Raw genomic sequence first — 27477 nt, 5'->3', positions numbered from 1 at the left:
ACCAAACTAATCCAAAAAGAAGCCCCCACTAAAATCCAAGACAGAGAACAAGAAAACGGCACTGCCCTCCTCCCATATATAAAAGGCACCACAGACAGAGTCAGCAAGATCCTCCACAAACACAACATCAAGACAGCATTCTGCACAAACAGAAAAATATCCACCATCCTAAGAAACCCCAAAGACAAAATTGAGTTAGAAAATCAAGGAGTATATGAAATCCCATGCACTGCCTGCCCCACCACATACATCGGACAAACCAACAGAAGAATAAGTGCACGCATTGAAGAACACAAGAACTCAGTCAAAAAAGAGGAACCAACTTCTTCCCTGGTCCAACACCTTAAAGCCACAGGACACAATATTGACTTTAAAAAGACCAGAGCTATCGCCAAAACTGAACACTTTAACAACAGAATAATCAGAGAAGCCATCGAGATAGAAAAACGCCCACACAGCATGAACAAACGAGATGATACCTCCCGCCTACCAGCCATTTGGAAACCCGCCTTTATTGACAAACGAGTCCCTAACACGAGGAATGACACCAGACCCACACTCACGAGGTCCACACAGGATGTCACCACCACATCCACCCAGAAAGCAGATCCTAACCCACACTGATCATGAAGCACGACCAAGGACCAGAAGCCAGACCGCAGCTGCAACATTAGCCATTTCAAACCCCTCCAATCCATACATGCAGCAGACTGACACCCACTATGAAGATGTAGCACGACCACGACCACGAAGCCAAACAACAGCAATGCAGCTCACCAGCTCAAATCCCCCTGCAACTCAGACTAATCTGAGCACAACCAAGCCCCCACCAACACAGGACACACCCCCAGCCAATCAGAGCACACAAAAAAACCCCATCCAATCAGAGCACAGCCAAGCTCCCACCCAATCAGTTCAAACCCCCACTAGCAGTTAAAAAGGAAGAAACAGCTGCAATCACACATTGCTCCCAGAAGCACGAAGCTGAAGCCTGAAGATGACGAATGAGACTTCGTCGAAACGTCGCCAAGACAGTTCCAATTTTACGTGGGAGAAAACCCGAATAACCAAAGACCTACATACAAACACCCGCGAAAACCTCAGAAAATATATATATATATATATATTTGTAGGTTTTCACGGGTATAAGTATGTAGGTCTTGGCGTATTCGGGTCTTTTCCTTTGTAAGGTTGTAAGGTTGAGAATAAGGTTCTCAACCTTACACGGGAAAAGATCCGAATGTGTGTGTGTGTGTGTGTGTGTGTGTGTGCGTGTATGTATGTATGTGTGTGTGTGTGTGTGTGTGTGTGTGTGTAGTAGGTCTTGGCGTATTCGGAACTAAGGAAAAAAGCTGAATAATATATAAAATAGGATAATATTTCTCTATTTATATTACACTTGCTAGTTTCTTGCAGTAACATAACCATAAAATGGAAAAGTAGACATTTCTTTTTTGTCTCCACGTACTTCCTATAATATCATCATTCCCTGTAATGAAATAAAAATAATAATTAGCATTAGATGTTATGTGCTTTTACTAAGGTAGAGCTCAAAATAAAAACTTGATTGTTTCAAATGTCCACCCATCTACCCACGTAATTTTTAGTTGGAGCTTCGGAAAAGTGAAATTAGCATTACATGGGCTCTTTTTAGACACAAATGTAGAGCTCTTTTAAAATGTAGAGCTCTTTTTTCAATCCATTTTTAGAAGATTTTTTAAAAGAATAATACACCCTCTAAAAAAGCTACCTTGATATTACAGATAATTTATTTTATGTATTTAATATGTAGCAATTACAATTAATATATACCAAGAAATAAAAGCTAGATTCATCTAATATTATGTTGCTGAGCCTTTCCCAAATGAATGTGTGATTTTCTGCTGTTTCTGCTGGCCAGGAGTATCCTGTAGCCACACTTTCTCCTGGTTGTACTGCAAGACAAGTGCCATTTCTCCTACTTCTATATCTTTTTGAGTTCTCTATGGGGTATTTCTGGGTGCTACTGAGTTATTGCCAATGCTACCATTGCTCTCAGCTCTTACTGATTACTCCCTTTTCTTCAACCCATGGCCAACTAACAGGCTACCCACATGCTCCCTATAAATCCTTCACCAGTCATTTGGGCAGCTTTTTGGGACAAGAGGGCAAGGTGGCCTAGCAGTTAAGACACTGAGCTTAGCTCCTGCCAATCCAGCAGTTTGAAATCATGCAAGTGTGAGTAGATAAATAGGTACTACTTCAGTGGGAAGATAACAGCATTCCGTTTATCTCGGCATATAGTCATGCTGGCCATATGCCCATGGAAATGTCTTTAGACAATGCTGGCTCCCTTGGCTAAGAAACAGAGGTGAGGACCATTCCCTAGAATCAGACATGACTGGACAAGGGAAATCTTTACCTTACCTTAGACAAGGATTTAGCAGGTTACACACACAGGTTACACACAAGGTAGAGAAACATAAGCAGAAGTGAGTGAAAACTCTTAAGAGAACAGGTCTCATTTTATCTAGTAGCCTTTCATACATTAGATATATGTTTAAACCGGTTTAACTGATTTATTCTCCAAAGCACCTGAGAGCAAGACAAGAACTAACAGGTGCAAGATCATTAAAGAGGGATCCAACCTAGGCCCTAAGGAGAAACAATCGTGAGAACAATTAATCAGTGGAACACTTGCTTCTGAAGTTGTGGGTGTTTCATCACTGGAGGTTTTCAAGAAGATACTGGACAGCCATTTGTCCAGAATGATATATAGTATCTCCTGCTTGAGCAAGAGGTTGATGATCCCAAGGTCTCTTGCAATCCAATTATTCTGTTTTACATTCTAGCGATGGTTGTTTCCATCATTTTTATATTCTTTTGTTTCTGCTGATGATTTTTTTTTATATTGCTGATTGCTTGAATTTTTTAAAATTGATGTTTTTGGTAATCTGCCCCCAAACCTCTTCCTGAATGCCTGAATGCATCCATTATAGAACAAGGCCTAGATAAAACAGGGGAGGTGGGATTGGCCTCGGAATGAGCTAAGCTGTAAATCAATCAGTCTGAAATACTTTGCATATTCTGTGTTTCCCCTTCACTATTTGGCAGAAATAAGAGGTGTTGGAAATATTCGATCTAATCCCCAGAGGAGTTTGGGTATTTTTAACACATATTTTAAATTATAGAAAATTCACAGAAATTTGAAAAGAGACTCTACCTCTGGTCCTGCCCCACTCCCATTTGGAATCCAGCTGGTTTTCATATTTTTTCCCCTTTTCCTGGAATTAACCTGCATTTGGGAACAATCAATGATAAACATTTTACAATAGCTTGGAAAAAAATATGATTTTATGTTTAGATCTGATACTATTGTGGTATTTGCATACCATATTGACCCACAATTGACAAATGGTATTTTAAAGCACTGAGTTCTATAAAACTAGTCTGTACGTTCATTTTATGATGAATCATGGAATTCCAGCAATTGAAACAAATAGGCCCTGGTTAAATTAACCCTACAGCAGAGTTTCTCAATTTTAGTAATTTTGAGGTTTGTGGCCTTCAAGCTCACTGAGGAATTCTGGGAGTTGAAGTCTACACATCTTCACACTGCTAAGGCTGAGAAATCCTGGCCTACAGAATACTCAGATAATAAATAGCTGAATGTTTTCACTGTGTAATTCTGCACCAACTTTAACAGTGCATAGTACAAATGCTTCTGATTAAGGATCGGAAGCCACATCAATCTTACAAAGAGAATGGAGAACAGATCTGTTGGGTTCAAACATGTGATGGGAATAGCAGGGAATGTAGCCCCAAAGACGCATTCTCCGTTTATCTCTAATCCATATGCAAGCTTGTACTTTCTTCAAAACAGCTGAAGGTTTTTCGATTCCACATTCACTTCTGGCACAAAATAATAATCAAATGCATTTGATGCAAACTCGTAGTTATTATCTCCAAAGAGAAGGGTGTAAAAACATATGTTGGCAATCTGCTCCATAGTAGTGAATAAAAACTGTACGCTTTTTTCAAAGTATGTTTTTTTTCCCCCAGATGGAAAGCTTCCAATAGGACTAATCAAAAGATATTTTCTTCCAAGCAGATTTTATGCGGTAACAAAAAAAAATATATGAAAAAAGCAGTGGGAACATATAGAAGGAATAAAAATGGAAGATCATCTCACTTTGATCTCTCTTAAGATGTCATGAATGATGGAAGCTAATTGTACACACACACACACACACACACACACACACACACATGGAGGGGGGGCACAAAGCCTAGTCTGGAAGCATCTTTAATTTAGAAAACTCTGTACGCAATTAATTCTCAGGCATTCATATCTAGAAGGCAGGAGCTAATGCTTGGAAAGAAGAAAATAGGCCAAATCCATCTTTTCCTGAGCTGCTCCTATCCTCTCATACTTGTTTATAAATCAGGGGTTTCAAACTCAAGGCCCGGGGGCCAGATCTGGCCCATGGGGTGCTTAGATCTGGCCCGTGGGGCTGACCTGGAAACAGCAAAGGACCAGCCTGCGGTACCTCTGCCAGTGAAAACAGCGCTCGGAAGGACTGCATGCAGCCCTCCCGAGCTCCATTTTTGCTGGCAGAGTTGCAGGAGGCCGTCGTAGCTGAAAATGGAATTCAGGAGCCCATTGTTGGTGAGAGAGCCCTCAAGCCACCATAGGCACCTGTGACACAAGTGATGTCAAGCTGGCTACGCCCATCCTGGCCCCTAGGTCAAACACAACCCTGAAGCGGCTCTCAATGAAATCGAGTTTGACACCCCTGACCTAAATAAAGAATATGTGCTTTATTATCATTATTTCAAAATGAAAAAGGCAGTTTCAAAGAAAAATGAATTTGTTAGGAAAGTGGCAACTCCAATTTTCTGTGTCACTGTCTGCCCAACCACATTCTGTGGCATTTATACATGCTTCTGTAGCTGCACCCTTTTGTATGAAAATGTTTGGCTATATTCAAACCGACATAAGCATTAGAAGGTAGGAATGAAATTGTGTTCATTTTTGGCTTGTTACAGTGGTGAGATTCAATTCTTTTACTACCGGTTCTGTGGGCGTGGCTTGGTGGGCGTGGCAGGAGAAGGATACTATAAAATCTCCATTTTAATAAATGTAAAATTTATTAAATAAATAAATTCCTTCCCCACTCCAGGGGAAGGTTACTGCAAAATCCCCATTTCCTCCTGATCAACTGGGACTTGGGAGGCAGAGAATAGATGGGGGTAGGGCCAGTCAGAGGTGGTATTTACCGGTTCTACGGAACTACTCAAAATTTCTGCTACCGGTTCTCCAGAACTGGTCAGAACCTGCTGAATACCACCTCTGGCTTGTTACTGAGCCAAGTAGACAAAAACTTGAGAGGAACATGGTAATTTCTTTCTGCACCTACCACTTTAATGTGAAAGGTACAGAACCTGTGGCCAGATGAAACACAGTGGTACTAGTTGTATAAAGGAACAAGTGGTTTTCCCCTCCATGCCTCACTTGGTCTCAGCACTTGCTGCTAGTTGAGTTCCCAAAGGTTCTACTCTGGGCTGGACACACCCCTTTTCTCAGCCAGAAATAAATGTCTGATGTAACATGGATTAGAAACTTGGCATCCCAGCGGGGAAAGATCAAAAAAGGCACAAGAGCAAGACCTGGGACAGCTGGGAAGCACTGACTTGGAGAATCTCTTGGGTGAGGAAAAAGTGCTGCAAAAACTCACACGGGGCTCTAATCCTCACCTGGGAATCATCCGCTCTGTCAGGACTTCACAACAGAGGCTCTGCTGTGGTCTGAATAAGATCCTGAGCAGGTAGGAAGAACTCTTGTACCTTGGTTTGGGAGACATTTGTGTGTGGCGTGGCTGCTATGATAAAACTGTGGAAGATTATGCCAATCATTTGGATAACCAGTTTTATTTAGTACATGTATTATTGAGGATTAGACAACCCAACAGGTGTATCTCTCAGAGGGAACAGAGAAAGCCTTGTAGAATTTAAGAGTAGATCTTTAACAATTTAAGGAATTTCAACAGCTAGTGCTGGGAACAAGACTGTATTTAATAACAGTACATGAATGTGAAGACCTATCCAACCCCTACAGATGTATTAGATTTGCTATTCCATGCCAAGGGTTGACTCTTTGGGTGCCGAATTGTCCTCTGGCAAGACTTTGATCTGGGAATGTCAAATTGCCCAGCTCTAAGAATGTAAGACCCAGCATTAGAAAAGGGCTGCTAGGAGATGACCTGGAAGGCAGAAGCGGGTAAGGAAGAGAAATTGTGACTGCTGGCACAACCTGATGAGAGCCCATTGATAAACACATATAATGTCCAAAAAAGTAGATGAGTGTATATTAAGATTCCCTAAGTTCATCTAAAACTGATGGTTTCTCACTCAATTTACTAAAGAAAGAAAAACAAAACTCAGCTCTCCATTAGTTTATTTTCGTCTGCAGTTCTGTCCATTTCTCCAGAAGACTTCCTCTCAGATAGATGTGTAGATCTATAGATATATATGGTTGAAGCCTTCTTTTCTGACTCCAGCACTAAATTACTTCAGTTGCTATTGGAAGAATGTTGCACACCCATACTCAGAGCACCAGTTTGTGCTCTTGAACCAAGCTGATGGTTATTTGAAACCATGAAGTACGTTCTTCGCTTAGCTCAGAGGTATTTGCTTAGGCAACTAAAGGCTAATACATTTTGTAGTTTCTTAGCTTTCCTGCAGCTACACCTGTACAGGTTTTTGAGGCAACGAGACACATATAGACCAAAATCTTGCCCAATTATGCACTGATTTATTTCCGTTGAAATATACCAGATACTCTAGCTCTTAAATGATGGTAAAAACAAGCAAGAATTGTGTAGCTTGAATCAGAACACACCAGAGTGAGACTATGCTCTCAAAATTAGGTATCTTATGAGACAAAAAAATATTCTCCCAACCAACCAATATATTTATTTTTTTTATTTTTTGTTTAAAACAGGGTCATGGATTTAGGTAGATATGAGGCAAATTCAAGGACTTTTGTTTCTTACTTTCTACTGGGAAATGGTTCAAATATTCATATGAGATAAAAGGTAAATATTTATTTATTCATATATAAAATTTAGAAACTACCCATTTGATAATAATATGGGATAAATAAGGAACTAGAGTGAAAAAAGTGGAGAAAAAGAATTAATGGGGGGATTTAAAAAGGTAATAATAAAGAAATTGTTCTGCACAGTGAAGAATGTCAATTCTTCCTAAATTCAGACATACAGGTTAATGAGTATTCAGGCTCACAAACCTACATATAGAAAGAAGTGCAGGAGATTTTTGTCAATCATTTTACAAGACCAGGAATAGGCACTCATGAGTGATATTTTAGATTGGGCTGATGGTCTGTGTGCAAGTGATAGTAACTGAAATGTATAGGTTGATGAAAAGTCCTTCATTCCTTGAAAAATCAACTTTTCTGAAATGCAGCTATAGGAATTGTTGATGATCTTGATCTCCCAATTTTGCAGTTTTTGTGATTTTAGGATTAAACCTCCCTGCTTCTTCTAACCCTGTAAGTCCATCCTTTCTTTAAAAAAAATGTTGCCTGCATCCTTCACAGTCCAAGGTCAGGAGTGCATCTCCAGTATTCTCAGGTCACCAACTAAATATAGTCCTGGCAGATTTAAGGAAGGCTTTTCTGGGATGAAAGGAGACATGGAGTCCCATATGAAGCCTTTTGCTGAGAAGTGTAGCTCTTCCTGACAGAACCACCCCATTCAAAAAGCTTAACCTTCTGCTTATGCTTTGACAACAAGTGTTCAGCTGTTTACAGCTGAAGGCCATTCCCACAAATTTGGATCTTTTCTAAGAAAGAATCTATGGATATAAGCCAGTTATTACTGAACTTTCATTACAGTTCTGGGAGGAAGAGGTTATATTCTATAGCAGAGGTCTCCAACCTTAGCGTCTTTAAGACTTGTGGACTCCAACTCCCAGAGTTCTGGAAGTTGAAGCCCACAAGTTGCCAAGGTTGGAGACCCCTGTTCTATAGCAACTTAGTATTGGTCAGTGGATAACTATAAGTCCATTTTAATCTTTTTTCCCCTCTGGCTAATACTAATAGCTCAGCTGGGTTCAAAACATTCCATTCTCACACAGACCAGCTTGGATTTGTCAAATTACAGATCAAATATGCATGATTCAGAACTTTTGTTTTAAATTCAGAAGAAAACATGCTGTTCTGCTCTGACCTCAAGGAGAAAACCTGACCAATTCAACCTAAATTGTCCTGAAGAATTTGGGGAGAATGGAAAGAGAAAGAGAGAGAGAGAAAAAATATGGCTCAGCAATTCTACATATTCTCTTTGTGCAACCCCTGCTTTTACTAAGCTGTTCTAATTGGCAATTACATTAAGATGTAATTGAAATAACTGAAGAAATGTTAATTAGCATTCTTTGCCTTATGTTAATATGTTGGCTGGGGGTGGGGAGGTGTTAGTTAATGAATTGTACTTTATATTGAAAATCCAGAGAGGGAAGCAGATTTTTCTTACAACAGATTTTGTGTTTGACCTGGGGAGGGGGGCGCGGGGCATGGTCAGCTTGACATCACTCATGTTGGAGCACTGTGGTGGCCAAGTGCTAAGGCAGGACTTCCCTCACACCCTCCCTCCCTCTCATTATAATTTCCTTCTGTTATGTATTCATGTTTGTACCTTTAAATATTTGAGCGGGAAATCAGCACGTTGCTGATTGGACGAAGCCTCCAGCAGAACTGTATAAAAGGAGAGGTTTTTCCCCCAGCCTGCTGCTGGGTTCACCCTATATTAAAGAGCTGTTGTCACTACCCTGGTCTCCAGCCTCGTTACTTCCAGAACTTAACACCTTCCTTCCTTCCTTCCTTCCTTCCTTCCTTCCTTCCTTCCTTCCTTCCTTCCTTCCCTCTTCATTCTCCTTCCTCCTTCCTTCCCCTTTCCTTCTTTTTCCTTCCTTTTCTCTTTCCTTCTTTTTCTTTGTCTTTCCTCTTTGTCTTTCTCTTTCTCCTTCCCTGTCCATTCTTGGAAGCTGAAATGCAAAAGGGGAAACATTTCTCCTTTTCTTTTGTTTTGCTTTTAGTTTGTTTTGCTAGCCCTCTGCCAGTGAAAATGGAGTTTGGGGGGGCCAGATGCACGTGCGCACACAAACACACACCATTTTTGCTGGCAGAGGCACCGCGGGCTAGTCCTTTGCTGTTTCCAGGGCAGTCCCAGGGGCTAAGCACCCCATGGGCCGGATCCAGCCTGCGAGCCTTGAGTTTGACACCCCTGGTGTAGTGAGAAAGGCACCAAACTAGAAGACTGCAAGTTTGAGTTCCACCTTAGGCATGAAGTGAACTAGATGATTTGAGGCTAGGTACCCTTTCTCAGTCCTAGGAAGAAGGCAAAGACCAATTACTTCCAAACGCCTGGCAAGAATACTACATGGATTTGTGCAGGCAAACATCAGGAGTCAAGACTGACTCAATGGCATCAAAGCAAGCAAAAGCCCAAGCTTGTAGGAGTCTTCGGAGAAGGGTGGTATAAAAATCTGAACAATAAAAAAAAAATTTGAACAATAAATAAAGCCCTATGTCTTTTCAGTGTCTCCCAATATTTTATTCCCGATAACTCTGTTATTAAATCCACTCTAAAAGTATTCTGAAGCTGGAAATAGAGAATCATTAACATATCTAACAATTTACTTCAGCCTGGCTTTTCTGATGCTTCCCTTGCCATACATCATCAGCAGTGATGTCTGCCCTTTTTCAGATGACCATTCTTTCCACCCGCTAATTCTTCTGATTCCTTTTTAGATTGAAGTTCTGATGCTTTTTGAATGCTCCAGGAAATAGAGAAGCTACGAGCATAGATATTAGGGCATACTGCTTACTGTAACTATGGCATGATTCCACAAAGGAAAAGAAACTCAAGGAGTTGCAAATATGAACTCCGAGGTTCATCCCTGGAAGCTCTGAATCACCACTAGGTGCCTTTGAACCCCAAACTCTGCCTAGCTCTAATGGGAAGGCCTCCGAGTGTATAGAGCTCATGGAGAAATAATAGGCAACTGGAATTTGCCCTTTCTGGAGAATAGTTGTGCACGGAGAACTATCAGTCAAACAGCCAAAACAGGACAGGACAAGATTATTGTGTATTATATCAGATACATAATTTAAAAAGAGATTAAAATGCTGGCATCTTTTTTCCCCTATTTAACTTGTATTTCCTCAGAGCTGGAGGTGAAGTTTGCAAAAACTAAAAATCAGATGATTTTTCATGGATTTTTTAAGTGTTATGGATTTTGAGAACCTGAACAGGGTTCTTGATGTGGCAGTCTTGCCTCTTGTGGGCTGAAAACTGTCCTTCCTGGCAGCCAAGGTGGAAGTAAGGGCCCCACCACGTTAGACCATTTCTGCCCAGTGTCAAACCTTCCCTTCTTGGGAGAAGATTTTGTAGAAGGTGATGGGGTTTGTGCTACTAAGGATTTTGGATACAGCTGATTATCTGTTCCCTTCATTAAACATGGGATGAAAATAATATTAGTTGCTCTAGTACAGGGATGTCAAACTCGATTTCATTGAGGGCCGCATCACAGTTGTGTCTGACTTCGGAGGGCCAGGGGGCATGGCCGGGAATGGATCTGGCCATGGTGGGCATGTCGGGGTCACCTGTGGTGGCCAAGTGCTAAGGCAGGACTTCCCTGAGACCCTCCCTCACTCTCATTATAATCTCATCCCTTCCTCCCTCCCTCCCTCCTCCCTCCCTCGCCTCTTCTCCCTTCTTCTCATTTCTCCTTTTGTTTTGTTTTAAGTTTGTTTTGATAGCTCTCTGTCAGCAAAAATGGAGCCCACATCCCATTTTCGGCCATGACAGCCGCCTGCAGCCCTCTGCCAGTGAAAACAGAGCTCCATTTTCACTGGCAGAGGCACCGTGGGCCAGTCCTTTGCTATTTCCAGGCCGGCCCCAGGGCCGGATCTAAGCACCCCAAGGGCTGGATCCTAGCCCCGGTCCTTGAGTTTGAAACCCCTGCTCTAGTAGATGACATCTATTGACATGTGGATGATTGGAGTGCAGTTCCTTTAGTTACTGTTAATGCCAAAGCTTTGGTATCCTTCCAGCGCACTTACATGAGTCAATTGTTAGGGATACACTGCTTTGTAGTGGCTTCTTCAATGGTTGTGGATTAAATGGACTAAATACATATCCCCAAATGTACTCTAAGTGGAGCTACTTTTAAAGATCAATTGGAAACTGCAATGGAGACAAAGTGAGCAGTCTATGTGGTGGAAGGTATTAATCATCTAAAGTAGGGGTATCGAACTGGTGGCCTGTGGGCCAGATACATCACACGCAGTCCATGTCCACCCCGGCTCTGCAAAGGGAAAAAACATCACTTTATGTCATGTGAAGGCAATGTGACATGGAGAGTTTGACACCCGTGACCCTCAAAATGACGCTATAGAGCACTGCACACCAGAACAACTAGACACAAGAACAGTTTTCCTCTGAACGCCATCACTCTGCTAAACAAATAATTCCCTCAACACTGTCAAACTATTTACTAAATCTGCACTACTATTAATCTTCTCATTGTTCCCATCACCCATCTCCTTCCACTTATGACTGTATGACTGTAACTTTGTTGCTTGTATCCTTACGATTTATACTGTAATTGAGTGTTTCCTGATTAATTGTAGCCTATGACTATCAAGTGTTGTATCATTAAGTGTTAAATTTGTACCCTATGACTATTATCAAATGTTGTAAGTGTTGTACCTTGATGAACGTATCTTTTCTTTTATGTACACTGAGAGCATATGCACCAAGACAAATTCCTTGTGTGTCCAATCACACTTGGCCAATAAAAAATTCTATTTTATTCTATTCTAAAGCATATGATCCTTGTGCTTAAAGACCAGCTCTGTAATAAGTTTCAAGTGCAATTTGAATGTTGAGTTTGACCTATAAGTCCCTTTATAACTTGGTGTCAAGGCACTTCGGGATTGCACTTCCCAATTATAACTTTCTACTCCAATATTATAGAACAGCCTCCCTTTGTGTATCAGATATGCCTCAAAAAAGTATTAAAAACTGTGTCATTCCAGAAGACCTTGGGTGGTTTAATGTTGTCTTCCTTGGTTCATTCTTAATCGTGTGGTTTTTCTTTTATGTTATGTGTGATAAATTTACCGAAGAGGATTGTAATTGTTTTCATCTATTATGAGATTAGTTTTTAAAATTCTTACCATGGATAATTTAAGGCTGTAATGCTAAAGATATTTTAGATTTACTTTGGATGTTTGTTTTAGTGTTGCTATGTTTGTTATACCATGAATCTTTTAATCTTGCTATAAGCCATCGTGACAGAGATGGTGGCATATCAGCTTAAAATCAATCAGTCAACAATCAATCAATCAACTCAGGCCTGCTGCAGGCCTCAGTAATCTCTCCCACACAATTGAACCCTTACATGAGGCTACTGAGAGAATCATTCATCAGTTTGCAGTTGACATTTGCCTAGCAACCATATGGTGGTTCTATGGCTACTCTGCTATTTTTGGTGTACTCTGTAGCAGCAGGTCTTCAATGTGTAAGTCCTTTTGGATTTGCAGTTCCACTTACATCAGCAGGTGGAAACTGTAGCTCAGATACACCAGATTTTGTTGGTGCACAGATACAGCCCTTTTGGAGTGAGAGTTACTCTCCAGCAGTTACAAGTTCTCATCACTTATATGTAGGGCTACCTTTTGAAGATCACCCAGAAATGGAAATTGATGCAAAATGCAGACTCTCAGTGGTTAATGATGCTGAGTTTGTCATTTGGACAGGTGAAAGCCTGAGTTTGAGATTCAAGCGTTGCGCAACAGGGTGAGCTCTGATTACTTGCTCCAGTTCCTGCCCACCTAGCAGTTCAAAAGTAGGTTAATAGGCACCACTTTGGTGGGAAGGTATCAGTGTTCCATGCATCTTTGGTGTATAGCCATGCTGGCCATATGACTGTGGAAAATGTCTTTGGGCAACGCTGGGTCCCTTGGCCAAGAAACAGAGATGACCACTATGCTCTAGAATCGGACATTACTACGCAGGGAAACTTTCACCTTTACCTGCAGCACTCTACATGCCAATGGGCACACACAAGTTCAGCAATATCACATCTATTTTGCTAATTCTGCAGCAGCTGTAAGTAGTGCCCAAGTATGAATCAGTGTATCAGTCTGAATCTATAAAGGCCATCTCCTCCAATTTGACTCTGGCTGATCTGGCTGTTCGACTCAAGAGTCTGCTGTGGTACCCTCATTTTGGGAGGTGGAGGTAAAGACCTAAAAGCAATGTTTAGCTTACAATTGTAAACTGCCCAGAGTCATCCTGTGGTAAGATGGGCAACCAATAAATTTAAAATAAATAAATAGATAGATGATCGATAAATGGGTGGAAACTAATCAAGGAGAGAAGCAACTTAGAACTAAGGAGAAATTTCCTGACAGAACAATTAATCAGTGGAACGACTTGCCTGCAGAAGTTGTGAATGCTCCAACACTGGAAATTTTTAAGAAGATGTTGGATAACCATTTGTCTGAAATGGTGTGTAGGGTTTCCTGCCTTGGCAGAGGGTTGGATTAGAAGACCTCCAAGGTCCCTTCCAACTCTGTTGTTGTTGTTGTTATTGTTGTTGTTGTCGTCGTTGTCATTATTATTATTATTATTATTATTATTATTATTATTATTATTATTATTATTATTATTATTATTATAAAGGGATAGATAAACAGCCAAACAGATAAATAAATAAGCAAGCAACCAAGCAACAAGCTATACTGAATCTGTGAAATAAGCTTGCCCAAGATCTGACTGTCTCCCCAAATCAGTTTTTCTGACAAGCTATTTCAAATTAACATCTATTATTTTCTGATCAGCGGTGGGCTACATTAAATTTTGCTTTCTCTTAGAATTATGATGTTTTCGGTGTTTATTGATCTTATTACTTGATTTGCAAACTGCCTAGAGAGATGGGTTCTTATGGTAATGTTGAAATTGTGGGGAAAAATTAAAAATCAATCCCTCTCTTGTCTTCCAAGCTCGTGTTGGCATAACGGCTATTTTCACAGCCCTGGCAACAGACTGCTGTCATAGGAGGATTCCAGAAGCTGGAAGACAAGGAGAGCCAATCAGTTACTTCAATAAGACCCTTCTTGGAATGCAAGGCAGTACTATGCTGCTCATCCTTTCTTAACAGTCTCAGCTTGAAATAGAGTGTCTTTGCGGGTGACTATGATGCCATTGACACAAGAACAATCCAGGATGGAATGATCACAATTGTAACAATCCAGCTGTGATATCACGAGTAGCGGACTCATCTTTCTCCCTTGCCTCTCCATTTGAAATTTGAAAATGTCAATTGCCAGATGCATCACTTTTTATTATTGTTTAGCTTTCCAAAGGTTCTGTACCGGGACTGTTTTTCATTTGACATTGATATCCTCATTTATAAAGTTTAAAAATGTGGTTTGCGTGGCATTATAATAAAATGCGTCTATGACTGGATGTCTAATTGCAGTAAAAGAATCTGCACTAATAGTTCTATATCATGTTGGGAAGTGATGGACAGTGGGTCCTGCAGAGATTTAACTTTTGCCCAATATCATTCAACATTTGGATTTATTAGCTGGATAATGCAGTTGATGGGCTACTTATCAAATGTGCGGATGTCACAAAGTTGAGAGGTCTGGCCAACAGCCAGGGTGACCAAATGAGATTGCTATCAGGGGCAGGTTGAACAGCAGGTTGAAAAGTAGATGTCTTTCAATAAGGAGAAATGTAAAGTATTATCTTTAAGGAGAAAAAATGTAGCTCATTTTCCAACATAGATTAGAAACATGACATTGGCATGCAATGATCACTGATATCAGGTAGAAGGACTAATTAAATTCTGAGCGGCATTAGATCAAACAGTGCACCAAAGATATGCAAAGTCCTTATTTCTACCTAGACACTGTTTGTCTCTTTTCTCAGTAGAATTAGTTTGCTGGCAAGCTTTATTTATGTATTTATCAAACTTCTATACCTATTTCTATTTCTGGAAAGTTTTAGCACTGGAAACAAATGCAGAAAAATAAGTGGCTATGTGAAGACTAATCAAATCTTGCTTTCCTTGCAGCTGGAAATATGTTTCCCCTTCCACGCTTGTACCTCAAAAGTGAGCAGTATGAACCAATTAAAGCCATTGTGAAAGACATTCATGGAGAAGAGGGTAAATCGGCTTTGACTGCCATAATTTTCTAGATTCTTCCTAGGTAATAGGCTTCTCTAGCATTTTAGATCACTGCAGGCCCTTACAAAGCAGAAGATGTGAATAATTCAGATGAACTGTGAAGGTTTCAGATCCTAATGTAAAACACATGGTTATGACAGTGGTGGGTTTCAAAAATGTGTACTACCGGTTCTGCGGGCGTGGCTTGGTGGGTGTGGCATGGCTTGGTGGGCGTGGCTTGGTGGGCATGGCAGGAGAAGGATACTGTAAAATCTCCATTCCCTCCCCACTCCAGGGGAAGGTTACTGCAAAATCCCCATTTCCTCCCGATCAGCTGGGACTTGGGAGGCAGAGAATAGATGGGGGCGGGGCCAGGCAGAGGTGGTATTTACTGGTTCTCCGAACTACTCAAAATCTCCGTTACTGGTTCTCCAGAACTAGTCAGAACCTGCTGAAACCCACCTCTGGTTTCTGAGTATATTCTATGCAGTAGAAGGTGGTGTAAAATTCAGGCAATTGTGAATTAATGTCCATCTTCAATAGATCTGAAGATGGCCAAATTGCAAATATTCAGAGATGTAAAAGGAAGTTGATAAGAGAGATTTGTACTTACCAGCAACAAACAGGATGATTCTTCCCTTGCTTGTTATGGTTCTGCCTTAGCCAATACACATTTGGTGGAGACAGACTTGTCTACACCAGAGTGTGCTGCAAAGCTATTTCTGCCCATAATAGGTCTTTTCTCTTTCAACAACTGGAGAATCAGCCAGCTATGCAGGGAAATGTATATCTGATACCAATCATCCCTTTATAGGTAGTCCTTGACTTATGACTGCAACTGAGCCCAAAATTTCTGCTGCTAAATGAGACATTTGTTAAATGGGTTTTGCCCCATTTTATGACCTTTCTTGCTATAATTGTTAAGTGAAGCACTGCAGTGGTTAAGTAACCAACACAGTTGTTAAATGAATCTGGCTTCCCCATTGACTTTGCTTGTTGGAAGGTCACAAAAGTTGATCACATGACCCCAGGACACTGCAACCATCAGTTGTCAAGCATCCAAATTTTGATCACATGACCATCCCCCGATGGTGCAATGGTTGTAAGTTTGAAAAACAGTCATCAGTCGTTTTTTTTCCAGTGCCGTTGTAACTTCAAATGGTCACTAAATGAACTGTTGTAAGTTATTGTGCAAAGCCTAGTGCCAGGAATATTCCTCAAGGAATATTTGTTCTTGTTCATCTGGAAAGAGATGTGCCCATGTGTTTGCTTTTTAGCTGGCCACAACCTCAGCTACAAAAACCAAAGATCCTTCTAGGGAATAATAGGGTAAACACCAAGGAAAACAAGCAGAAAATTATGCTGAAAGTTTCTTGTTGCAACAACTTCCCTCTCTAATTACAGTAGGTTTAATTCAGTGGTGGAATCCAATTTTTTTTACTACTGGTTCTGTGGGTGCGGCTTGGTGGGCATGGCAGGGGAAGGATACTGCAAAATCCCCTTTCCCTCCCCACTCCTGGGGGAAGGATATTGCAAAATCTCCATTCCCACCCTACGCTGGGGCCAGCCAGCTGGTTCTCTGAACTGCTCAAAATTTCCGCTACCGGTTCTCCAGAACCTGTCAGAACCTGGTCACCCTGGTCTAATGTCTATACACACTTTAACTTAAAAAGTAATCTTGACTGCAGTCTTTTGGGTTAAACATTCTTTTGGCAAAGAATGTCAAAGGGTGAAACAAATGCCCCCGTATTTCTTAATCTGAATATATATGTATGTATATGTGTGTGTGTGTGTGTGTGTATATATATATGTGTGTTTTCTGAGGTTTTCGCAGGTGTTTGTATGTAGGTCTTTGGTTATTCGGGTTTTCTCCCGTGTAAAATTGGAAGTGTCTTGGCGACGTTTCGACGAAGTCTCATTCGAAGTCTCATATATATATTTCTTTGTGTCTTCAGCTCCAGAATTAGACTTGGGAAAGAAGGTTAGCACTCCTCAAGACTTGATGATGGAGGAATTGTCCCTGTCCATAAACAGGGGGTCGAGACTTTATCAACAAAGACAGAAGAGAGTGCAGCGTTTTGTGCTGGAGAATCCTGCAGGCTACAAAATTGTAAGTCATATTAGCGCGCTGGGAAAAAATTCTTATTGAGATGTCAGTCAGGAACAAAACAGGAAGTGGCAAGGCAGGTATCCCGCTTAAAGCCGATCAAATCAACATTTATTTTCACTTCAGATAGTGTAATTTAATCAAAATTGTTAAATGTCTAAGCACAAGAGCCTGGATCTTTCCCATCTTGAAGCAGCTGGGGTAGATTTGTAGGAGACAGACCAATGCAAACCATAGTCATTGCTTGGCTTGAAGCATAAGTCTCGGGGTTAGGTTTAATTACTTGATAGAATAGATTATTAGGTTAGAGCAAATCCAATTAGATTAGAGTAGAAACTCCGTGAGAAACTCTTCTGGCATAAAGAACTATAATTAAGCTTAAATTACTAGCTACTGATTAATTCTCCATCCATCTATCCATCTGCACACAAATACTATGCATGGAAGAAATTATTCCATCTCCCATGTGGATTCTAAACCATTATATTAGCTTAATGTTATGGGAATGCCTAGAGACCACTGTAGACCACTTAGATGTCTGCATTATACATTCTACTAGTTTGCAAGTTTCAATATATTTAATTGACAAGCTTATATTCAGATTATTAGCAAACCGATGTATGCTTTCTGGTTTCAAGTCTTCTCTCTGGTTCTACCTTTCTAAATATGCTATCCTTTGCTCTCTCTTTCTAGGACTCCAACATGGCAGGTGGAGGCTCACACCCAGAATACAATGGAATGGAAACTACCAAAGGATGGAGGGTATGCTTAGTTACTTGATCAGAACCTGGGATTGTGTCATATGGTTGGCCTGGAGTTTAATGGCTTAGAGTTTCCCTCTGTGGCAGTACTCTTTTTGCATGGGCGCCATTTTTTGTTAAAAAAAATGAGTTTGAATGATCTTTCCAAATTAATATTTAGGTATTAATGGAAATGAGATAATCATGTCCATTAGAACATGATAATCATATCCATTAGAACAGGGGTGTCAAACTCGTGTCGTCACAGCATCGTCACATGACGTATTGTGACTTTTTCTCCCTTCGCTAAACCGGGCATGGGTGTGGCCAGCTCGTGACAGATCCGGTCCGTGGGCTGTGAGTTTGACAGCCCTGCATTAGAACATACCTGAAGCAAAATCCAATTTCACACCAGAGCATATATAGCAAATTCCAGCCTTGCTCCAGATCTGTTCCGATGCATCTCTCTGGAGCAGGGGTCTCCAACCTTGGCAACTCGAAGACTTGTGGACTTCAACTCCCAGAGTTCCTCAGCCAGCTTCACTGGCTGAGGAATTCTGGGAGTTGAAGTCCACAAGTCTTTGAGTTGCCAAGGTTGGAGACCCCTGCTCTGGAGCAAATTTCATTAGCAAAAGGAACTAATTGACTATAATCCCATCGTCCCTTTTCCGAATTTTCTTTCTTTTGTTTATTTATTTATAAAAATAAAAATAAAGTGCTGAATTTAGTACTCCCCGGATGAAAATTCTGCTAAACTCAACAACTGTCTGAAATTAGTTTGTAGCTTTCTTCTAACAGAGTTAAACTTCCTGGGTTTATATACTCCTGTATTTCCTGCATTTCCTTTTTCTCATGGAATCCTGGCAACTGTGGTGGCAGAGCCTTCTGAGGCTACACAGATCACTTGGGGGTGAGGATAGCGGCTGCAAGAAGCATGGTGTCACATGAATCATCTCGCTACTGATAGGTTTAGTAAGGAGTTTCGGCAATTTCCCCTTTTTAAAAATTGATATATTTTAGTGCTTTTGTGACAGTTGTTGTAAAATGCCAGGAGCCTTTGATTTCACCAACTGTAGTCAGAAGGGCTTGAAGAAACACCAAAAAAGGGCTTCAATTTGTCCACTCTTGTAAGGCTGAAAAATTACCATGCTATAATGCACCAAAAGACTCTTTGAGAGTCTTTTGGTACATTAGAACAGGGGTCTCCAACCTTAGCAATTTTAAGACTTGTGGATTTCAACTCCCAAAATTCTGGGAGTTGAAGTCCACAAGTCTTAAAGTTGCCAAGGTTGGAGACTCCTGCATTAGAAGGAAGCTATTATGGTGTTACTTGACCTACTTCATAGATGAATCTCCCTTATTACAAATGCTATCAATAGGCAGTCCTCTATTTTTTGGCATCTTCCCCATTCTTAGTAATATTAGCTAGTTCAAAAATTTGTAAGCACATGAACAGCATTCTCACAAGGCATTCAAGTCATATGCTCCTGTATGGTGAGAAATATGAAATGTTTAAATTACAGTAATTATGTCTGCATTTGCATCTGTCTATACACTTGAGTACATGTTATGCAAATCGGTGTCTTTTTGATCATACTTTTTTTCTGTTTTGGTAATGTGTAAGTAATCGCTCTAGAAACCACGATTGCATACGGTTGCAATATATAAATGTATCTTCAGCCTTTAACAATATTGTTTCAGTAGCAGGAAGTATGTGGAGTTAGTCTTGTGGTTTTTATTTTTTATTTTTGCAAATCTGGACAGTGGGAAGAGAATAATAAACTGAAGATTAACTGCAGATATTGTGGAAGAAAATGTTTGTGTATAATGGCAATGGATGAATTTATTTTTCCACCCGGGGGAGAATGGTTTAAAAGCAGTTACTCATCACGTTGCCTGAAAAAAATTCTTTTCTCTCGCCTACATTTTTCCATTGCTTCTAGACAACCTGGTCCTAATTGGGTATTTTGTCTGATATTTATTTTATTTATTATTTAAATTGATAGACAATATTTACCTCTTATGCATGTTCTCCTTTGTCTGCCAGTCTGCTCACTCCACAAAGGGCAAAGAAAACTATCAGAATGACATAAATTACATGGAGGGTTCAGGAAAGAGAGGACCTCCCCAAGTACCACAAAAAACAGACAAAGTCTTGCGGATGAGCAAATCCCTGAACCCCAGTGCAATTGCTCCAGGTAAGAAGCTCTTCACTACTCCAAGCTGTCCATAACATCAAGGAAGAAAGGCTTGCTGGACTTGACTCATAGACTTTCTTAAAAAATGCTACTCTGGTCCATCATAAACTCAAAAGTAAAAGGATAAATTGTGAGTAGCGGTGGTGGAGGAGGGGGGGGCATAAATGTCCATGTGATCATGAGAGGGCTCACTTGAAGTATATTGTCTTTACCTTATTGGTCATATTTTCATAATACCATGATGGGGAGGTGAGTGTTGTTTACATTATGAGCTACTGTTTATTAGCAGCAAACAGGGACTTACTGATCAGCCTGGAAAGACAACTGATGGAACACCATCCTTCTCTTAACAGAAGATGATTTGATGAGGAATCTAGACGGTTGCCTGTGTTCAAAAATATCCAGACAGATCAGACAGTTGTCCATTTCCTTGACACTTTCATCTGATGAAGTTCTTGTTGCTGCTGAATAAGTAGGAAGGCAGGTTGATTTTGATGGAGAGAGACCTGATAATGTCCATTTTATTTTATTTTATTTTATTTTATACACACACACACACACACACACACACACACACACACCTTCTCCCAATAAGGGCTAATGTAAACACTCCTAAATTATCCCCGATTTTTCCTTATCATCTATTCTCAAACAACTCCTTGATATTGTCCCATCATAGAATTTCTTTGCATGTCAAAGGGATACTACATTTCCAACATTTTCTCTCAACAATATTGAAGTATACCCCTAATCTTCCTCATAGTTCTGTTCTTATTCTAGTATAAGATGGGAATGTTTTTAAAACCAAAATGGAGCAGAGGATTGTCTATCCATAGTTGGCAAATCGTGATTGATTAGGAAACGGATGGAGTCACTTTTTTTAAAAAAAATGAAGCCTTATTTTTAATTGTAAAGAAGCCAAGACTGATCCTCCTTCTGATACACTCATCCACTTGAGACAATGAAGGGCAAAGTCAGGGGTGAAATCCAGCAGGTTCTGACAGGTTCTGGAGAACTGGTAGCGGAAATTTTGAGCAGTTCGGAGAACTGGCAAATACCACCTCTGGCTGGCCCCAGAGTGGGGTGGGAATGAGGATTTTGCAGTATCCTTCCCCTGCCATGCCCACCAAGCCACACAACACCCACCAAGCCACGCCCACAGAACCAATAGTAAAAAAATTTCACCACTGGCAGAAGTGCAACAGGAATGACAGCCATTAACTACTTCTTGGTAGCAGCTGAGGTTGGATGGATTCATAAATACATAGTGCAGTGCCAAAGTACCTAAGCAACTGCAAACTGCAGCAACTGTCACTGATAACAAGGTTAAAGGAGAATGAAACTGAAGAGCTCTCTAGAAGCAGAACATGTTGCTGATGAAGATTTCCCGCAACTTCGAACCAACGAAACTTATTTTTTCTCTATCACGAGTGCTAGCTTCTTCCAGAAATAAGCAATTTGAAACCCATCATTGAAATTTTGGCGTTACATTACTTAAAACAGTTGTTTTTATTGGACAATCTCTATTGCAGGCTATTCTGGACCACTAAAAGAAGTTCCACCAGAGAAATTTAACCGAACTGCAATCCCCAAAGGTTATCGGTCTCCCTGGCGGGAATTCTTCTGCAATGCTGATTACCAGGTAGATGTGAAAAACCATTTGCCCGAGCCCAGAAAAGTGAATAATTTGGACATTAGGAATTTCAACAGGTAAAAAGACTTGCTCTGTTTCTTTGGCATATATTTTTTTGCATAAACTCTATGGATGGTAATCAGGTTGTTTACCCCTTTCCTCTAAGACTTGATATGCATATTTTCAAATATTAGCTTTTTAAAGCATGCTAGAAAATATATATCCTTCCAGAAGCTGCTCACTTGTATCTTTCACTATGGACCACACTGATTAAGGCTGTTTATGGGTATAGCACATCAAACGGCTTAATTTTTTATGATTGCTGTCTTTTACAAGAGCAGATTCCTTGTTTTTCTGAGAGTCTGCTGAACACAGAAGCCAGAGAATTTAACACTCTGAATCATTGAGTGGACTTTATGGCCAGAGAGCCTTGCAGGAAGAGGAGTTTCCAGGAACATTAATGACCTGGACTGATAGGAAGCTTGGTACTTTAGAACAGCAGTCACCATCTGGTGGTCCATGAGAAAATTTTGGTGGTCCACAGAAAAATTATTTCCATTTTTTATATTGCATCAGGAGTCCTCAAACTATGGTCCCTGGGCCGGATACATGCAATGAACATTTGTGTTGCTGCAGAGAGCCTCCCCCTTCGGGGTCTTTTTGTGTGGGTCAGAGGGGGGCAGCAATTCCGACTTGGGGTCTGCTTCAGCCTCCTAGTGCAGGGCTTTGGCGAAGGCTGGAGGAAAGTGCCACTGATGGTGAAGAGCTGGAGGGCCTTCTTCCAGTGGGAAAGCATCCTGGCCTGGAACTGGCTGACCATCTCAGCCTGCTGAGCCTCCAGGCGTCGGTACCTGGTCTTGAACTCCCGCAGGTCTTCATTCTGCTTGGAAAGCCTATGCTCATAGTCCTCACTGAGGTGCTTCTGCTGAGCTGCCTCCTTGGTCAGATCCAATTTGAATTGAGCCAGCTGTTTTGCCAACTCTTTCTCGTGGTGGCTGCTTAGCTCCAACAACTGCTTCCTGTTGGGGCCCTAAGGAGCCCAGGCTGGCAGGCAAGGAGTGGCTGGCAGGGGAGGGGTGTGTAGAGGCTGGTGAGACAGCCCTCGATGTGAGTGACATTGAGATGGCCACACCCACCCAGTCATTAGGCAGAGCATATTAGTGGTCCACAGGATTTAAAATTATGAATTTAGTGGTCCCTGAGGTCCGAAAGGTTAGTGACCTCTGCTTTAGAAGACCACACTTAACACCAATGATGAAATTTTGATATGCTTACCCTGGAATATGCATGAAATTTTGTGCTATCCTAATTAATCCTTTCTCACATTAATGCAACATTACCCAGATATATTGTAAATAACACATATTTTGGAAACCCCATCTGCATTATTATGCCATGGTTTCTAAGAAGGAATCATCCTGGTTTCCTAACACATTCTAAACCCGAATCGGAGCAGAACACCCCAAAATGCATGCAACCATAATTTAAAAACAATGGAGATTACTTGATGGCATGGTCTTCTTTGTCTATACCATGGGGTGGGCATTTTTTCAAGGGACCACATGAGAAATGGGATTGTTGTGGACGGCTGCTGCCACTGTTGCCCCTCCTGCCCTGAGGGCATTCCTGCCCTCTCTCACTAAGGCTGCCACCTTCAATACCACAGGCTGGACAGGGACATCTGAAGGGCTGGATATATGACCCAAGAGCCATAAAATGTCCAGGTCTGTTCTACTATGTTCTCTCTCTGCACCCAGGTACATCCATCCACCTATACAAAATGTGAAAACAAAAACAATTCACAGATTTCATAGAAAGGGGAAAAATAAGCTCAGTCTCCAAAGAGTGAGAAGAGGTCAAAAGCTGCAAGCTTCCATTTGTAGGCATTTGGTAATATAAAACAGAAATGGCTTAAATGGCATCAGTCTTTATATTGCTTAGAAATTTTACAGCAACTGTTTCATTTGTTGGAGCTTGCTTGGAAACAAATTCTGCCCAATTTGAGAAGTTGGCAACCTACATAATCCATGATTTTCTGCACAGTTTAAGATAACCAATTTGTGAACTCTCAGATTCCTCCCGAGTAACAAAAAATGACATCAGGAAGCAAAAGATGCCTGAAATAGTATTTACGCAGAATTGAAAATACTCCATTGTTCATCCGTATAATCTACACTGTTATTTCACTACAGAATTAAATAACTGTTTCGCTGGATGAGGTCAAAATAAGATTTTGACAATAGACTCACTATTCTGGGTTGACTATTGTTTGAGAACAATGCATCATTTGTTTTGTGATCATGTACAAGCACACATGCATAAACCCACGCCCACACACCAGTGTACATTGCAGAAAACACAATGGTTATAAAACAGTATACACAAACGGTTCAAAAGAAACGTCTTTGCACTTCACACCAAGCAGTTCACTGGCTTATCTGCGAAACTGATAAGAAGCTCACTGAACAAATCTGGCATAAGAAATTATTGCAGTGTCCGTGATCAGTTTTGCAACCCTAATACAAACAAGTACAATGAAACTTGCTTGGCCAGAACATTTTAAGTATTGACTAACAAACCATGAGGAACATTTGAATCGTGGCTTAATTTGCTAATTGCTAGCTACATTCAACACTTGCAGGTTGTGTGGTATCAGCAGCAAATATTTTCCCCACTTACGTTTTCAGAATGCTTTGTTTGCCAGCAGTCTTGAACTTCTCATAACATAACATAATAACAGAGTTGGAAGGGACCTTGGAGGTCTTCTAGTCCAACCCCCTGCTCAGGCAGGAAACCCTACACCATTTCAGACAAATGGTTATCTAACATTTTCTTTAAAATTTCCAGTGTTGGAGCATTCACAATTTCTGCAGGCAAGTTGTTCCACTGATTAATTGTTCTGTCAGGAAATTTCTCCTTAGTTCTAAGTTGCTTTTCTCCTTGATTAGTTTCCACCCATTGCTTCTTCATCCTCCTTATAGGACTCCTACACCATTTGGTGGGCCTTTACTGATTGACGCGTTCCCTGGGTTTGATGGATTTGTGCCCCTTGCAGATGCCATGAATGATGTGATGCTACTTTCAGAGAGACCCAGCTTCAACAGAACACCTCAAGGATGGATACATGTTATGCCTGAATCAGAGGATCTGTAGAGACTGCCTCGTAGTTGTATCTCTTATCCCAAAATCAATGCCTGCTTGACGCCCAGTTATTAACAAATAATTGCCAGAAGAGAAATTTTTTAGCATAAAATAGACAAATCTTCTCACATCATGAAAGTAAAAATAGCAACTTTGGCTTATTGCTTATTGTGAAATGCTCCCGCCTGGTGCCATTTTGACTACAAACTGTAACAAACCATGTAGTTCATAATAGGATGATTGCTTAAAACATTGAAACAAGGAGTGGAAGTGATTATTCAATCCAAAGAGCAAAAAACACAAAACATTTTTTTAAATGAACATATATCTAGGGATATGAGAAGATACAGTAGTATAAAAGAATGCAGGACATATAAACCAGCCTCTCTCTGATTGCGTTTACCTGCCTGATCAGATCCAGCAGAAAAGGTAAGCCACAGGCCCCTTATTAGAGTGCCAGCTGGCAAGACCCAGAGCTTTCCTCTCATGGTGACTTGAGATTAGATTTGCCCCAACACTGGTGGCCTTTCATACAGCTTTCATGTCCTGGTTATTCCATCAGGCATAAGGGTTGGAATATATGATGGAGCCTGTAGAATGGTTCTAATGATGACAATATATATATATGTATGTGTGTGTGTGTGTGTGTGTGTGTGTGTTTTCTGAGGTTTTTACGGGTGTTTGTATGTAGGTCTTTGGTTATTCGGGTTTTCTCCTGCGTAAAATTGGAAGTGTCTTGGCAACGTTTCGACGAAGTCTCATTCATCATCTTCAGGCTTCAGCTTCGTGCTTCTGGGAGCAATGAGTGAGACTTCGTCGAAACGTCACCAAGACACTTCCAATTTTACGCGGGAGAAAACCCGAATAACCAAATACCTACATATATATATACATATCTCCCTTGCTATGGTTTATAGATTTATTGAGGTGTTAATTTAATTTTTCTTTTGTGATCTGCAGATCCATTTCATTAGATGGGTAGCCATCTAAATTGAAATTAAACTTAAAATAAAATAAAGCAGGTTGAAATCAAGTGAATTTCATATTGTTTTGAAAAAAAATGATAGGTCAAATGTGGATTTATGTTTATGTCTAGTTTGTCTAATTAAATACCCAGATTTTTTTTGAGAGAGAGATCAAAGCTAGATGTTATAAGAGTTGCTAGAAAAAAAAAATATTACAACTATTACAACTTTTTTTTCTTGTCTTGCAACTCATTTCTCTGAATTGTCAATGTTCAACCTCCTTCAGTCTGGAAACTGAAATTGACAGAGTAAGAACATGAATATTATAACACTATAATTTGAGTTTCAGCTATGTCAACAGGCCTAAAAATCAAAATGCATGGTGGGATAGGTTTATCTTTCCACCAGTCTGGATTATGAAGCAGGCGTTGAGGAATATATATTCATTTTGGACAGCTGCAATTATGCAACTGTAGTCATTTCTCACCTAGTCTACTGCAACACACTCTGTTGGGGGCTATCCTTGAAGTCCATTCAGAAGCTTCAGTTGATGCAAAGCGGGGAAGCGGAAGCAGTCTTTGGTGCCCCTAAGGATGACCCATATTGCACCTCAGCTCCACAGATTTCACTGGCTATCAATCTGTTTCCAAATACAGTTCAAGGTGTAAGTTATGGCCTTTAAAGCCCTTAATGGCATAGGTCCAGGCTATCTGAGGAACTGCCTTGTCCCATTAGGACAAGCCCATCCTACCTACTCATGCCGACAGAGAGGGACTATTCAGATCCTGTTGACCAAAGAACTCTTGATTCTTGAGATCCAGAACAGCCTTCTCTGGTAAGCATCTCCCTTTGGAACATCTTTCTTTTTAAAGTAACATTCTGCCCCCCCCCCCCCCCCCCGCCAATCCTTCTGCAAGAGCCTGAAGACCTGGCTCTGCCGGTTGATCTGGGAACCCAATGGGGCCCTTCCACAATGGAGGTGGTGCTGGATTGATGGCAGACTCCACCTCCCCTCCCCTTGCTGTCTGCTCTCCATCACTCCATCTCTCCATCCATCGTTTTGATTAACATGAATCATGACATCAGCAATTATTGAGGGCCCAATTGGCAAAAGCAAGTTCAGGACTATATTGCTTGGAAACATGCAGGTCTTCATCCTGCAGTGGAAGACAACGCCTAAGATGATGATGATGATTCTTTTTGTGTCCGTTTATTTTATTGTTTTACTTCTGTTTACACTCCTTTCATTTTCTTCCTTTTTATTATTGTAAGCCAGGTTGTGTAGCCCCATGGCAAGACAGGCAGCAAGTTAATTTAACAAATAAATAAGCTAAAGGCTAGGTCGAAGCATCACTGAAAAAACCAATTCGAAATATTTTTTTTTTAAAAAAAATAATGAACCTTGAGAATAGGTAAAAAATATGATTTTCTTTACTAAGACACATTA

General features: G+C 40.7%; 1 protein-coding gene across 3 annotated transcripts; it reads left to right on the top strand.

Moving 5' to 3' along the window:
* Positions 1 to 5596: 5596 nt before the first annotated feature.
* Positions 5597 to 27426, top strand: MYOZ3 (myozenin 3). 3 transcript variants are annotated; one of them, XM_058169712.1, is made up of 8 exons: positions 5597 to 5807; positions 6983 to 7076; positions 15154 to 15246; positions 17202 to 17356; positions 18047 to 18115; positions 20141 to 20291; positions 21824 to 22001; positions 24906 to 27426. In XM_058169712.1, the coding sequence occupies exons 3-8, from the start codon at positions 15162 to 15164 to the stop codon at positions 25075 to 25077; spliced, it is 810 nt and encodes a 269-aa protein (XP_058025695.1). In that variant the 5' UTR covers positions 5597 to 5807; positions 6983 to 7076; positions 15154 to 15161; the 3' UTR covers positions 25078 to 27426. The 3 variants fall into 3 exon arrangements, with proteins under 3 accessions (XP_058025695.1, XP_058025694.1, XP_058025696.1); XM_058169711.1 differs by lacking the exon at positions 6983 to 7076; XM_058169713.1 differs by lacking the exons at positions 5597 to 5807; positions 6983 to 7076 and having other exon boundaries at positions 15153 to 15289.
* Positions 27427 to 27477: the final 51 nt, after the last annotated feature.

The sequence above is a fragment of the Ahaetulla prasina genome, chromosome 2, assembly GCF_028640845.1.
Source record: "Ahaetulla prasina isolate Xishuangbanna chromosome 2, ASM2864084v1, whole genome shotgun sequence".
Classification (NCBI taxonomy): domain Eukaryota; kingdom Metazoa; phylum Chordata; class Lepidosauria; order Squamata; family Colubridae; genus Ahaetulla; species Ahaetulla prasina.
The sequence above is the reverse complement of the archived record's forward strand: the minus strand, read 5'-3'. Positions and strand labels throughout refer to the sequence as shown.

What these genes read in the sequence shown, in the direction of transcription:
- MYOZ3 (XM_058169711.1), top strand. Translation starts at nt 15,162, where the DNA reads ATGTTTCCCCTTCCACGCTTGTACCTCAAAAGTGAGCAGTATGAACCA. An exon ending in AGACATTCATGGAGAAGAGG is followed by an intron (nt 15,247 to 17,201) that starts GTAAATCGGCTT and finishes TTGTGTCTTCAG; the next exon opens with CTCCAGAATTAGACTTGGGA. An exon ending in GACATTAGGAATTTCAACAG is followed by an intron (nt 22,002 to 24,905) that starts GTAAAAAGACTT and finishes TCCTCCTTATAG; the next exon opens with GACTCCTACACCATTTGGTG.